The sequence below is a fragment of the Panulirus ornatus genome, chromosome 37 (assembly GCF_036320965.1).
Source record: "Panulirus ornatus isolate Po-2019 chromosome 37, ASM3632096v1, whole genome shotgun sequence".
Classification (NCBI taxonomy): Eukaryota; Metazoa; Arthropoda; class Malacostraca; order Decapoda; family Palinuridae; genus Panulirus; species Panulirus ornatus.
In genome coordinates, this window is record NC_092260.1 from 28,133,985 (window position 1) to 28,149,298 (window position 15,314).

Genomic DNA, 15,314 nt, shown 5'->3' on the forward strand with positions numbered 1-15,314 from the left:
GGAAACTTGGCTCAGTCTGCTGAGAGGGTTAGAGATACGACAGATGGACTTGAGTGCAGACAGATGCAAGTTAATGGATTTTGGTGATAAGAATATTAATCATGAATTAATTATGAATATAAAATTCTCAGTAAACCATTATTCCTCTCCATCCTTACCTTGCCTCTCTTCGCCATCCTTTTTTTTTTTTTCCTCCCTCCTCCCCATCCTTACCCTCGCCTCCTCCCATCTTTACTCTCCCCTGATCTCCATCCTTACCCTCTCCGGGAGGGTCGCTGACCCCACCACACAGACCAGTCGGCGGGGAGGGTCGGGCTGGGATCCCTTCACCTAGTGACTGATCACCCTAACGTGACCCATGCTGATCTCCTGACCCCTCCCAGTCCCGCCGGCTGTCCTCGCCCCGGCATCGGGGCACACGGGCGGAGGGTGGCAGACGCAGGGTGTGGACTAGGACAAGGAAGCCTCCTGCTTCAATATCCTGTGTCTAAGACTCAGGATACTAACACTGACCTTCAGTACATAAACTCGTCATGTACCATCAAGTCTTCTCTCACCTAATCCTTGCCATGTACACCCACGTATTCAATGTAAACCCATGTACATCAATGTAAACGCATGCTCGCTCGCCACCCACACCAGAAGACCGCCTTCCCTTAGCAGGCTGGCTGCCCCCGCCATCAAGCAGACCGCCCGACGCCCTTCCCAGCAGGCTGCCACAAACAATGGCTGTGGTAAAAGGCGGTGACTGCCACCAGCCATTGTTAGGGAGGAGAGGAAGGTCAGGCACAACAGCAACCTACCTTGGCAACCACCGTGACCACAGGTGAGTGGGGGCGGTGGAGGAGGGAGTATCTCCTGCCTGACCAGCTATTTGTGGGAGGAGGGGTGTAGCTCTCCTTCCTGACCAGCTCTTGGTGGGAGGATGGAGGTAACCTTTTTATGGCCGTTTAATGACTCGATAAGTTTCGAGATGCTGCTGGGTCTTAGACCCTCATGGACGGTTTCTGGCACTGTATATCAGGCATCTAGATTCTACAGTTGACTGTAACTCCTCACACCGGGTCTCTCCGCTCTCTGGTTGTCTCTCTAGCACTCTACGACCAGACCGTAAGCTGTAGACTCTTAACACCACCGTACACTTATACCTCAATCTCCCAGGGTTTCTTTAGCTCATCACAAAGGCAAAACCTCATTCTAGCATTGCTCTTGAGGCACCTGCAGGCGCATGAGGTATTCCTCATGCCTGGCAGAGGGCTCTCTCAGCAATGACAAATGTTTCTGATTAAGAAATCTCTGAGACTGGAGGCGTTTGTTGTGCTGGTCCGACAGAATGGTAGAATGTACAAAGAAGCTAATTTCAATTTTCTTATCTTCCTACAGCGATTTCAACGTGACCTGGTAGTTAGTTAGCCTATCTAGTAGTAAGGTATCGTGGCCTGGTAGTTAACTGGCCTGGTCTGGTAGTGATGCGGACATGGAACACTTAGAATTGCTATTCAGGATTTACCTGTAGTGAGGGTACAGGGCAGTGTGTGTAACCTGGTAGGAACCAGGTCATGTTTCAGAGGTGATCCTATATGCTAGGTCATGTTCCTCGAACTCAAGCATTCCAGACGCTGTGAAGGTCAGGTGTTGATAAGGAATAACCTCTCCGTCGCTTTTGCGCTTGCTTCCTCTAGCACAGAGGGAGACCGCAGACGACCGCAGACACGAAGGGAACATTGGCTCCAAATCCGTTGACAAACATGCTGTTTTTGGGCGAAGATTATACTCCTTCCTTGGAATATTCTCCTGTGTCAATTAGCTTAATCGTACGCGTTCCTTCCTCTGAAAATCGCTGTTGCTTACCAACACGCTGAACGTCCATCGTCCTCTCATGGACTACGCTGTTTCCCTAGAGTCTGGACGTGGCTTTCCATTTCGCAGAAGAGGATTTATGGCCTCTTGCAGCTCCGAACTCTTATGTGTTTGTCCAATCCGATGTTTTCTTTTTTTCTTCTGTAATTACCTATTTGTACAGTGAGTGTAGGAGAGAGAGAGAGAGAGAGAGAGAGAGAGAGAGAGAGAGAGAGAGAGAGAGAGAGAGAGAGAGAGAGAGAGAGAGAGAGAGAGAGAGAGAGAGAGAGAGAGAGAGAGAGAGAGAGAGAGAGAGAGAGAGAGAGAGAGAGAGAGAGAGAGAGATCTTGCCTGTTACCGCATGCGAGGAGGGAATTTTACACGCATGGGACTCCATCCTTCAACCTCTTTTACTCCACCATCACCAAACTCTCTTACTCTTATACTTTGTTGTGTTCTCAACATTCACTGAAGTTTTCACTCCAGAAGTACTTCCTCACTGTATCGTCTGCTTGGTCGGTTCCTCCCCGTCTAAAAAAAAAAAAAAAAAAATGCTCCACGTCAGTATCGTCAAATCCACAGAGAAACTTTTAAAAACCTGTGGCCTCGTCGTCGTGTTTGTGCTCGTCCTTCCCATGTGATCAAGCCCATGTCTGTTAATCTTTCCCTGTAACCTGAGTGGGTTCAGGTAGAAATTCTGTCATTCTCCGGACCACCTCCAGCAAATCTATGTCCCTCTAAATAGAGGTGACCATACCAGCGCTGCTTACTCTGGTCTGTTCCTGATATATCTTGCACGTATCTTTCTGTTACCACCATGTACGTGAGGGGGAGTACTTACACTGTATCAGACTGTATCACTTACTGACCAAAATACAACCAAAAGCTGAATTACAGAGAAAATACTCACAATAAGATCAGCAGGACTTTAACAAGTGGAGAGGAAGTTAAACAGACGGGCTTTATGCACACAATGAAGGTCAGTTATGATTTACGCAGTGGTTGAGACAGACTGTTCCTGTGGCGTGTGTACCTGCTGGGATGGGCTCAATGGACTATATGCGGTTGTGGTGTCGAACTGCAATTACAGATCGAGGGATCACTAGTGGGAGAAGGTGACAGTGGCTGGGATGGTGTAGTACCTTCTCAAACCGTCAGATGAGGTTCAAGTAATGGATGGAGAAAGTTCGAAGCACCTTTGTTTTGAGCACGTTCTGATAGGTGTTGTAAGCAGGACCTAGGATGATCTTGCATACTCTTTTTTTTTTTGCGCCTTTTTTTAGCGGCCTCTGTCGTGAGGTAGATAAGGAATCGCGCGTGGGAGGCGCTTGTGAGTCTGGGTAGGATGAAAGATCTGCAGATGTTCTTGTGTTCAGGCACAGGGAAGCTTTAAGGAATGTGGAGACGATAGCTGGAGACTCTGATGACGTATTGCTTCCACTTTAGTTTATCGTCCAGAGTGACATCGAGAAGCTTGGTGAAATGAATAACCTGCAGGAAAAACGCCTTGCAGGATAATAGAGAATGGGTTGTGGTTTGGAAGCAAGACTTGATGTGCATGATTATGGTCTTCGTTCGTTTGTTGGTGAGTGATGAAATAATGTTCAGAACCATCTTGCACCCGCCGCGTCACAACTGCTGGTCTTACTTTGTGTCTCACTGTAACTCAGGTAGTGAACATCCCTGAACACGGAGTACACATATACCCTTATCATCCTTATTGGTAATTTGCTCCTTATGATCCTATGAAACAGTGCCTGTTCTTCTTTGTCTTGTCTATAATACTCTCGAAATTCCTTTATACTCATTCCTCATTCTTCTTTACCTTGCCAGCGCTGCCTCGCTCCTCTGCCTCACATTACCATGCTCCTCACAACGTACCTGTATCCCTTGGTCTTTTGACTTCAGTTGATCCAAGTCCTCTGCGTCTTCCCCTTCCACCCGCACCTCTTTCCCTCCCCCGCCACTGGCTGCATCTGTTGGTTCCTTCATCATACACTCCACACAACTTCTTCCATTACTCATCCACACTCCGACCCGGGATAGTCAAAGTCACAGTTTATATTCCTGAAAAATTTCTGCTAAATGAGGTTCCCTCCTATGCACCTCCTCCTTGCATTCATAAGTAATTACCTATTTGTACTGAACAGAGCGGGAGTTTTACACTCGAGTGTGTGTGTGTGTGTGTGTGTGTGTGTGTGTGTGTGTGTGTGTGTGTGTGTGTTGTTACCACTATTTACGAACGGGGAGGGAGCTTTCTACTCGTGGGGCCCCGCATCTTACTCTTGTCTTGTTGTCACACAGTTTTACTTAATTCTCCAGTGGAAGTTAGATTTACGTCCTCATCTTTAGCTTGTTCCACGAATCCACAACTCATTTTAAAGAAATGCTTTCACACCTCCCTCCATACATATCCTCACCTCCCTCCATACATATCTTCACCTCCCTCCATACATATCCTCACCTCCCTCCATACATATCCTCACCTCCCTCCATACATATCCTCACCTCCCTCCGTACATATCCTCACCTCCCTCCGTGCATATTCTCACCTCCCTCCGTACATATCCTCACCTCCCTGCGTACATATTCTCACCTCCCTCCGTACATATCCTCACCTCCCTCCGTACATATCCTCACCTCCTCCCGTACATCTCCTCACCTCCCTCCGTACATTTCCTCACCTGCCTCCGCACACTTCTCTTGCACAACCTCCAGTTGTGTCCTCTTCTGGACTCTCTTCAGCTTCAAAGAACTGTTACACGTCAACGATGTCATGATCTCTCACACATCAATACGTAGTCAACACGTCTCCTCGTATTCTTCTTTCTTCTACTGTGACCAGATTTAGGACTTGCTTTCCCTCTTCCATCCAGTTGTCGTTACCATTCTTGCGGCATTCCTTCATACCGTCTCCAGTGATTCTCTGTGGCACTTCAAGTGAGGAGACCAAACCGCAGTCACCGTACTCCAGCTTGGGGCGAGTGTCCGTCATGTATATCTCCCTCACCATCTGATAGTTCATATACTCGAGGGCAATTCTGACATCAACCAAAATATAGTTCACTTCCCTACGATCCCTTTTATATAACCTCCTGGTGACGAGGCTAGCGTGATGTTTGACAACACCTCAGGTCTCTCTCACAACACGACTCTCGCATTCCATTTCCTCCTATGATGTGATCCTCACTTCCCAACTTCATGACTTTACATTCTTCTGGGTTAAATCTCATAAGTCGTTTGTACCACCACCACTGCTTCTTGTCTAGGTCTCTTTGCAACAAGACTTCTCAGTCCTTGTTGCTTCATAATGTAAACATCTATCTCGTTTGGTAGATCATATGCATGGATCAGGAATAGTAGTGGTCCCAGAGCTGTACCCTGAGGAACCTCATTTGTCACCCCTCGCCTAGGCTGAGAAGGCTTTCGTGACGTGTGTCTGTGTCTGAAAAGGAAAACAACATTCTCCTGAAGAAGATAGGAGGCAACACCACATCACGAGAGCACAACACACGCGTCCAGCCTCGTATCTCAAAGTGCCCAGACCTGTGGTGCTGCAGAACACTGGATCTCTCCATGTTATCCTATGTAGGGATTTTTCAGGTACTGAAAATATCATCGACACAGGGTCATTCGAGATTCTTTTGATATGTAAATGATTTATTACAATACCATGAAACTGTATTCAAAATCAAGCGTTCATTTGTACGCCTCAGATTTTCATTTTCATTTTTCCAAAAACTAATTTTAGAAACTCCTCAAAAATCCGTCTCAGTAAACGTATTTTCTCTAACTTGGTTAGGGAGCAGATGACTGGCCACCACTCCACACAGATATTGTGTGAACGGTGGCAGCCCCACGAGTGACCGATTCAACGCCTTTACTCCTCCCACAGCCAGACTGTGTGGAGGTCTGTACCTCGCCTTGTTGTACCGACTCCTACAGTATACCTGTCCTCCTGAAGCAGTTGCATGTCGTCACCTAAAGAACGACTTAAACTTTTAATGTTTCCTAACAAACCTGACCCTGATGTAAGGACCTGTAGGTTATCAATGCTGCAAGATTTACAAAGATAGAAGAAGAAGAAGAAGAAGAAGAAGAAGAAGAAGAAGAAGAAGAAGAAGAAGAAGAAGAAAGGAAAACAAGATGAATATCAGAAAAGATATAATATGAGAAATTTTTCCAAGTCCCCGGACCAGACTCCCAGAACCCAGCAGTTTCTAAATGTTGAAATTGCGTAAAAGTTTGTGTCTGAGGCGGGGGTTGGGGGCGCCCCCCACACGGCCGTAACGGGGTAACATTTCTATACAAGAGAAGAAAGCTGTGTCCAGGTAGGACACTAATATGCGGAAATTTTTAAAGTTATTTTAAAGGATGTGAAAGAAGCCAGAGCGAAACACACACACACACACACACACACACACACACACACACACACACACAGTTCAAAAGATGGGGCCCATGAGAACAAAACTCACTCCCTGTACAGTACAAATAGGTAACAGCACAAATACGCATGAAGGGTCGAATCGTCTCAACGTTCGTAACGTCGTACTCGGAGTCGTATCGTTGTGCTCAAGGGGTTCAATGATCTTGATGTGTTTGGATAACGTTGAAACGCATTTATTTTTCACAAGGAATTTTCCCTTCAGACTCCCTGTCTGAGGATTCTGTTGTGCATGTGAACGTTTAACATTCCATGCGGTTCGTTAGTATTCATATCATTCATATATGTTGGAGAAAACAGGGGTTGGGCGACACACAACCGTATGAAAGCTAAAACGCTTTATACATCTGTAGTATTCTTGGCGTATAGGGGATTTGGCTTCATCGCTGAGGCCACCCATGTTCCTTATAAGGACTTATTTCTATTTGTAACCTCTTCGAAAAGAATCGAAACCGTTGAAAAATAAAATTGAAGCCATATGTATAGAAAAAAAGTCCGAGCCCATATGTATAGAGAAAAGTCCGAGCGAAATATTCATGTCTTCTTTATCCCGTAGGATAAGCATGAAACAAGTGAGCGTGATGCTCGGTAGGTGGAGGCGGCGTCCAAGCCTCCCAGACAGGATCCAATACCCAACCGTTACGCTCGGGCGAGTCCGGTCACTTTGCCTCGCATCAGCCGTAGTGTTTACGGCGGTGGTGCACCCGGTCCCGGCCGCGCAGACTAGAGATCCGATGTTTCGCAGAGGTGTTCATGTTATGTAAGCGAAGAAATGGAGAGCTTTTGTGCCACGTTTGTGTCGGGTGTCAGCGCGACATGAAACAGCTATATCCTCATTCACATCCGCCATGAAACACTCGACGCTTTTTCACACAGCACTCATCACTATAATGTTATTTCAACTGGTTCTGAGCTTATACCTTAGGTCACATTACCTATGAATCTTATATATATATATATATATATATATATATATATATATATATATATATATATATATATATATATATATATATATATATATATATATATTGTATTACCGCTACTGCTGCCACGTGTAGTTCCACCCACGCCATGACATTACATCATATCTACAACTCCCCTCCCACCCTCCCTCCTTCGCAAGGTGGCAGAATCAGGGATGTTGAGTCACCACACATAACCTGATAAGGAGCCGCAGGTTAAGCTCCAGCGTCGTGCACAGTAAGATATGCAGAATCAGGCGTCAATTTCGCAGTTGCTTATAATCACCTCAAGAGATCAGTAATATTCTTCTAAACTAAGAGACTTTAGTTTCCTCCACAAGTATAGCTCACTCCCGCCTTAAACATCTGTATATAATCAGTCCTTAAGTGGCCCCATTTGTTGACTGAAGTCTCGCTCAGGTAACTTCAGTTAATGATGGCACCCTCGATGACTGGCCCCACCTGTTGATAACTTTCTCCACAATTAGTCCAAGTTGTTGACTAAACCTTCGCTGAGTAACTTCTGTTGTTACGTTACCCCAAGTTTTAATGACGTCTCTCTAAATGACCCTTACATATTGATGATACCCATTCAAAGAGGTCCTAAATATTGATGATACCCAGTCTAAGAGGTTCTTAAATGCTGATAAAACCCACTCTAAGGAGTCTCGGTAATTGATAACAATCCAAGCTAAGTACCTGGATACTCGTGTCATTAACACTTATTGGCCCTAATTCTAAGTGGCTCCAGCTAATACTTATACCTTCACTAACTAGCATGAGATAATAACATTTTCACAAACTGAATCTGGTTGTTAATTACTACCTAGTTAAGTATCCAAAGCTCAATAATCCTCAGCAAGTGACACGCTCGTTAAAACATCTTCAATGGGTGGCGTCAAGTTGCCTCAAATCCCGGATGATTTATGTGTTATAAAATAGCCACGGTAGATAGAACGATATGTTCTCAGCACGTATCATCACCATTCCAAGAACTCCAATAGTTTTTATTGGCCGTATTAAGTGGCTAAGTCCTAATGAAGCCATTCAGACAAGTTAATTAATTATTCATCGCACAAAGTAACCTAAAACGTCAACAACTACCGCGATAACTGATCCGAAAGGATAGCATTATCTTCGCTTAAGCGGAACTTATAAGCCGATAAAATCACCTCCCAGTAGTCCGGTTATCCTGTGTAAACACAACGATCCTCGTGAAGTGGCCGCAGAAGCTGTTGCCATTCCAGCGGGCAGGGAATACTCTCATGGCCTACTGTACACTACTACCCTTGGTATGTCCCTTGCCGAACTCATTGTTTATATGACATTTTAGATAATTATACGAAACATGTTCCTCAGTATCCTCTGACTGTTCGAGATTGTATTGGGTTAGGTTTGTCTATGATAATTATCCTTCGACGAAGTAGTGTTTGCAGCCGTGATTAATCCAACATGAAACCGGCGACCGATATAGAATCATGTCAGTTCAAAAAACAAAACCAGTATCTTTTAACTATCGCTACATTCTTATAACCAGCTAGTTTGGTTTGATTAGTTCCGGTCTGTTAGTTCCAGTTCTGTATTAGGCCCCCAGCCCATCTATGGACTGTCTGGATTCCCGTTCGCCGCACATGGCGTGTACTGCGGGCTCAGCCTCCCATGTACCTACCTCTTGTGTCGTGTTCAGGCTCGCACCGTCGTGCTTAAGAAGGTAATAAAAAGATGTTCTACATATCACTTGACCTTTTTAACAGTGACTTCATGATGGTTTAACCACAATGATTGGGCGGAAAAAACGTTGATGCGGATTCATTTGAGGGTAAGTTCATCGGTATAAATATACCAACATGCAATGACAATCTGTTTAGGTTTATATTAGTTTCCGTTCATATTCCAAGACATTAACTGCTACAGTTGAACGTGTCAGCGTAATCCTTTACAAAGATAAAAAGTTTAAAAGTTTAAAAGTAAGATCGTTCACAGGTATAGATTCATAATGCTGTCTTTAACCATCGTTTTCAAAACTTATTACCATTCACCTTTCCCCCTTTCACATCGACCTGGCTCTATTCATGTTTCATCTAAAGCCTAAGCTCGATTTAAGAATTTTTTTCCTCCGTGTATGGAGCCTTCAAGATAAAAGAGGAAAAAAAATGAAAACCAACTCATCAAGACCTAAAAGCCTGACTTTAATATCAACCTCACTCAAGCTACCTGCGTCCAGTACTCTAGCCTAAGCAGCCCAAGTCAAATTTCTCTAGCCCTAAAAGCCTGGCTTTAATATCTACCCTACCATCCTGTCTCTAGTAGTCTAGCCCAAGGACCCTAGGCCCCGAGGGCTAATTATACTGTCCTAATACAAGTAACATATCACTCAAAGTAGCCCCAATATCCAAGCCCAAGCAACTTTTCGCCTGGTCCTACCAGACAAGTCACCAATATCGACAAGAACCTCTAGCATCTGTCAATACCAGCCGCGTCGAACTCGCTTCATCAATCGACCCGACTAATTAGTTTTGAGCGAGTTTTAAAAGGCAATCAATCACTCAGACGTCACCCGGATACTCGCACAAGCTTATTCGCTGATGAGCCTTGTGGACCCTTGATTACTCGCTTGTTATTGGAGACGCCTGACTAAACTGATTTCTGGACTACCGACATTGCGAAATGGTTTCTACCAAAAGTTTCTTGTTGAGGTAGACCAGTAGGCTGACCGTGATTACTAGCTAGACATAATAAATGGCCTGTACTTAGAGGCACCCTAAGCAATCTTGGCGGCCAGGTTAGTCGTAAACTTAACCTCTACAAGAGTAGACTGGCGCCTTGTTCCTCTTGCGTCTCACTACCCCAGCTTACAGAGAGGTACAAGTTGCGGTCGATGACACGCACATCTTACACAACACACACACACACACACACACACACACACACACACACACACAATCACCTAAATGAGCCCACTAAGCCACATTCACCTACTGGCTGACCAGTGCCAATAATGGCACTCTCGAGAACGGACACTCGGTGATAAGAGCCCGCGGGCTACTTAGAGGAGTCGTAGAGGATGCCAGAGTGTGGACGGCAAAGGTATCCAGTCGAGCCATGGCATGGCAGCGAGGGCCGGCAGTATCGTGACAGCGTCAACGATGATAAGCGCCATCTGGATATGCTGCGGTAGACAATGCAGGAAGAGCATGCACTGCGAGTCTGGGGATGGCACGGCCCATCGGACGTCCGCCAAAACCTCTGCAAGTGGTACCTGAGATCTGGATAAGGACGGCTTTTATCACCTTACGTATGTACCAGTCGTCGGCGGGTCCAGAGAGATGCTCCTGATATGCTCCTCCAGCATGTCTGTTAGAAGGGCCTGCCATCCTGTTTGTGTATCTTGCTATGTCATAAAGTTGGTGAGGAAAACTGCAAATCACAAGTCTGATGCTACTGAGTTCTCGTGGTTAAATTGCTATGAAAGGCAATGACGGAATACCATGGTAGAAGGTTCTGATACAGACCATAATGACAAAAAAGTATTCAGGCACAGGTTACGCCCTTGTGTGTACGAGAACCGGAAACTGCTTGACTTACTCATATGGTTACACTTCGGCATTTGCAAGCGGCCAGGGCTACGCCATGACGCGGGTAATAATATCACAACACAGGCACCCCAGGTCACTGATTATGGTCTATTGATGATAAAGGAAGGACGTTGGTTAAAGAAAGTTTAGATATGAAGGTTAAGACTGTCTACTTGCTCAGGTACAAGGCGTATGACATGAGTAGTCACATAAAGTCACGGGAGCTCCTTTTTTTCCCCTTTTTTTTTCCAACTGCAAAATCAGTACGCGTTGGCTGTGTTCGTCGTGAAAGTGGGATTTGATAACAAACACAGGCAGATGAGATTTGCTCCGGCGCCGTGAGGAAAACAGCCAAAAACACTACACATAAAATCGTTTTCTTGATAGTATGTGTTGAGTAGTAAGCTGAAAGTACTGTTACTTCAATGGGTAGTTTGTCATCCCTCGTCCAAACCCTCTACTTAATGTTGACAGGACTCGGGAAGGTAAAGGTAAAACAAGTAAAGAGGAGTAGTAAGTACAACAAGTAACTGCGGTGATTATCAGTGATAACCGAAAAAGGTTTGTACTCAAAACGAGTATTTCAAAAATGAATAATTCAGTCGTTAAGAGATAATGTTGACCCTTTACGAGTCGAGACGTAACTACACATGACACGACCTTGTCTGATTCCCTTGTGTGTGATGGTCCAGCCTCTGACCTGACCTTCAGGGTTCACGCCATCATAACTAGGGGTCGTGCCATCGTGGTCAGGAGGTCAAATTTCTTCTGAGACGGTTTGTCAGCTCTACCATGACCCCAGGCTGACCTCTCACCACAACACTATCCCACTAATTTCTCGCTCTGACTTTCTCAACCACAGCCAATGTCCAAGTCACACCCAGTGTCCTAATCACTGCCAGTATCCCAGTCACTATTTATATCCCAGTCACTTCCACTGTCCTGCTCTGCCTTTGTCCCAGTCACCGCCAGTGTTCTAGTCACTGCCTTTGTCCCAGTCACTGCTTGTATCCCAGTCACAGCCTGTATCCCAACCACTGCCTGTATCCCAGTCCCAGTCACTGCCAATGTTCCAGCCACTGCCTCAGGGTTACCAACAGGAAATAGGTGCCTTTATCAGATGGGTGGTGAAACGTAATCTGACGAAAGACACGTGACCCAAGTGATGCATGGCGACATGGACTTCAACCTGGGAAATCACTTGTCCAGCGAATTATGAGCAATGTTCCCCTGGGTAGTCCATTTGTCTGTGAAGCCTGACGGTCGCGAGATGAGCAGTGTCCGTCCCTAGATGTCTAACACTCACTGTTCTTGACAGAGTCTTTCACACGTGTCATACCGGCGGGGAGTCATGATGCTAGTGCAAACTGACTAGCGGAGGATCAGGCCTATTTAGAATTTCCACTGAGTAATCTGAGTCTGCGTCATTTTCGTCAGTTTTTATTGTTTAATCTTTTAAGTCACTCCGAACTGTCCTAGTGTGACCTGAGGTGACCCAACTTGTGACGCGTGATCGAATACATGCCTGGCAAAAGATCAGATAAGTGACCTAACGACTGACAGGTCATTTAGAATGATTAATCAATTAATCACTGTCCTAACTGATGACAGGTGACCTAACTGATGACAGGTGACCTTACATGTGATCGACGTAACACACGACCGTACGAGTGACGAGCTGTCTACCACACAACTAACCCCTTGAGCAAGACGGTGCGACCTTATGAACGACAGGTGCGAGCCTTTAGTACGAGGGAATGACCCTTGAGTATGACGACATGACCTTTGATCACGACGGTGAGACCTTTAGTTATGATATCCCGGACTTAGATTTGACCCTTAAGGAATCAGGTCAAAGGTCAAGCTGTTGGGAGAGCTCTGAGAATGGCTACGTGGGAGGGTATGATGGAGGTTGTAGGAATCGTGTTACGGGAGGTTGTAGGAACGACTATGATGAATGTTGTGGGGAGCCTATGGAGACTGTTATGTAGAAGCCGTATGTGTGGCTGTGGTGAGGCTGCAAGGTAGGCTCTGAGGTTGGAGGTGGGTGTGGGGTAGGTTGTGGATGGCTTTGGCGCTTTGGGGTAACTGTGGGAATGTAGGGTGGGTCGGGAGCAGCTGTAGTTTATCACCGTCATCAGCGTCAAACAACGTGGCCTTGGGCACAACCAGATACGCTATTTTCACGAGTTTAGCTTTATCGCTAACAATGCGGTCGACAGCAGCGATAAAGAGGTCATCGTCATACTGTAAGACACGGATAAGTAACGCCAAACGTGCTGAAATAACATTATGACATGACTAACACGTACCTAAAATTGGCGATGTAGACGATGAGAAAATACAAAAAATAAAAGCATGATAAATCGTAGGGCTAGAAGGGGGACCGACGCGTCGGAGGCAGGTCGCACGCACATACACGTGCACGACAGAACTCAAAAACCAACATTACCTACCCTTCTTCTTCTCCTCTTTGTGGTGGCCGTACTGGTGATGAGAGTGAAGTAGATGACGGAAATGATGGCAGCCGTGACGACAGTGATGCGAAACACCCGTCGTCTCCTCATGATGGCTCAAGACGACGGCGGACCGAAGTGACACGCAAGGTCGTCTCTTACGGCGAGCGACGACCTGGAGCGGCAAAACCTCACTATACCACTGCCAGACGCACACTATCGCGCGCCCGCCAGCCAGTCAGCCTACCCCCCAAGCCCGTCTCACACTCCCGCCATGCATGTCTACCACGCCTGTCTGCCATGCATGTCTACCACGTCAGATTGCCAAGCTACCGAATATGCTTATCTCTTTGTCAAGCTTGGCCATTAAATCGCGATAACCACCATGCATGCCTGCCCTCCAGACCTGACTTGTCTACCAAGCTTAGCAGATACTTCGTCAGCTTACCTTCCAAAGCTTTTCCACGAAGTTTATCTTCCTAGCAGGGAAGTTTCTTCAATCTATCTGCATAATTTGTTTCTACTCTCTAACCTCAATTATCATTCGTTTCTACATTTTAAGCTTCATTTGTGTTTGACGTACTGAGATAAAGGGCACAGGGGAACTGAAATCCCCTGAAAGTTGTTACATCGCGACTGTAGTCACCTTCGGCGAGGTTTTATCACTCAAACGAGAGTTACATACAATCTTGTCGAAGAACTTATTCGAAAAATGTCCGTCATTTCCCTGCTAGACTGTAGGGCAGCCTTGGAACTGCAGGGATCTATCAAAAAGGGTCCTTCCGTCCTGGGGTTACATAAGGAAATGATATGCAACTACTCGATCATTTCAAATGTTTGGGTGTTACTCTTTCACAACCATGTTGTGGCGTATGGAGGGCCCAGTATTTTGGATGCAGTACTTCAGAAACTTAGTAATGTTTTAAGCTACTGTTTCCTTGCCTATGATGGCCATTCTGAGGGCACCAAAGGCACATTTTCAAAAACACGAACGTACTTTGGGTGAAATATGAGTTTTCTATTCCGTAGTTTCGATGAGTCCGACTTGGCGTTTAAAACGTACCTGGGGAAGACCTAGGTAGAACCTAGAGAGGATTTGAGGAAGACCTGAGGTCGAACTGAAAAAGATGAGTGGAAGACCTGGGAAAGACCTGACGACGAAGTGAGAAAGATCTGGAAAAACCTGGAAAGGACATTAGGAAGACCTGCTTGTGTTTGTTTATCACTGTGAACGCCGAACCACATTACCTAGACCCCAAAATACGCATGTAAATACTTTAAAATCTGGAGAAGGTCTTAAGTTAAAGCACGTTGACCCTGAAGACCAATTTGATGCCACGAAAGGCTGCCATTTTTTCCCTGGGCATAACCGAGTATTCAAGCTAGTACACACATACACTTGTCAATAGTTTCCGACGGACAGATTACTGAGGATAAAGTATTTCCATGTGCGTAAGTACACGAAGTCTCACGCCATATATTTTCGGCTATCAAGTAGAGGAAATTCCCGTTAGATCATATTTTGCTCTTGCGACTTGGGTCTCGTCTCATGTCAAGTGGCAATGTGGTGTCGGAGGTCTGGTTAAAGATAGATCACGTCATTGTATGCATCGTTCTCTGAGTCAGTTCACCCTTGTTGCCCGCTGTCTGCAGCAACTGGTCAAAGATTTACTCAGTATTGCTATTTTTTCTGGCAGCCTCACCAAATCTAACCTACTTTTCCCTAGCCTAGCCTAAACTGAGGGGAGGGATGGCGAATCTTCAGGTGAACTGTATACCCAAATCATGACCATCTTGAATTCGAACAATATGTTCATATACCCCAGCCTACACCAGGTACCTATCATCGACGAGCAATGATGGGAAGATGAATTTCTAGGTTTGACCTGAGTCTAGTCGACCGCTCTATCCAGAAATTGAGCATGGGCACGCGTGGTTCCCAGTCAGCAATACTAACCACTTCACCACATCAGTATGCTCCTACCACTACCGTGAATGTAAAGAATCATTAAAACATCAAACTTTTTGTGCA

The 15,314-nt window shown here is 45.7% G+C and overlaps 1 protein-coding gene across 1 annotated transcript in view; it reads right to left on the reverse strand.

The window, feature by feature from the left end:
- Positions 1-13,518, reverse strand: part of LOC139760645 (polypeptide N-acetylgalactosaminyltransferase 14-like) — a 115,272-nt gene extending 101,754 nt beyond the window's left edge. Inside the window, exon 1 of the mRNA XM_071684071.1 lies at positions 13,283-13,518. Coding sequence (XP_071540172.1) covers positions 13,283-13,393 — 111 coding nt within the window. The 5' untranslated portion in view covers positions 13,394-13,518. The remainder of the gene's footprint in view (positions 1-13,282) is intronic.
- Between the last annotated feature and the right edge of the window lie 1,796 nt (positions 13,519-15,314).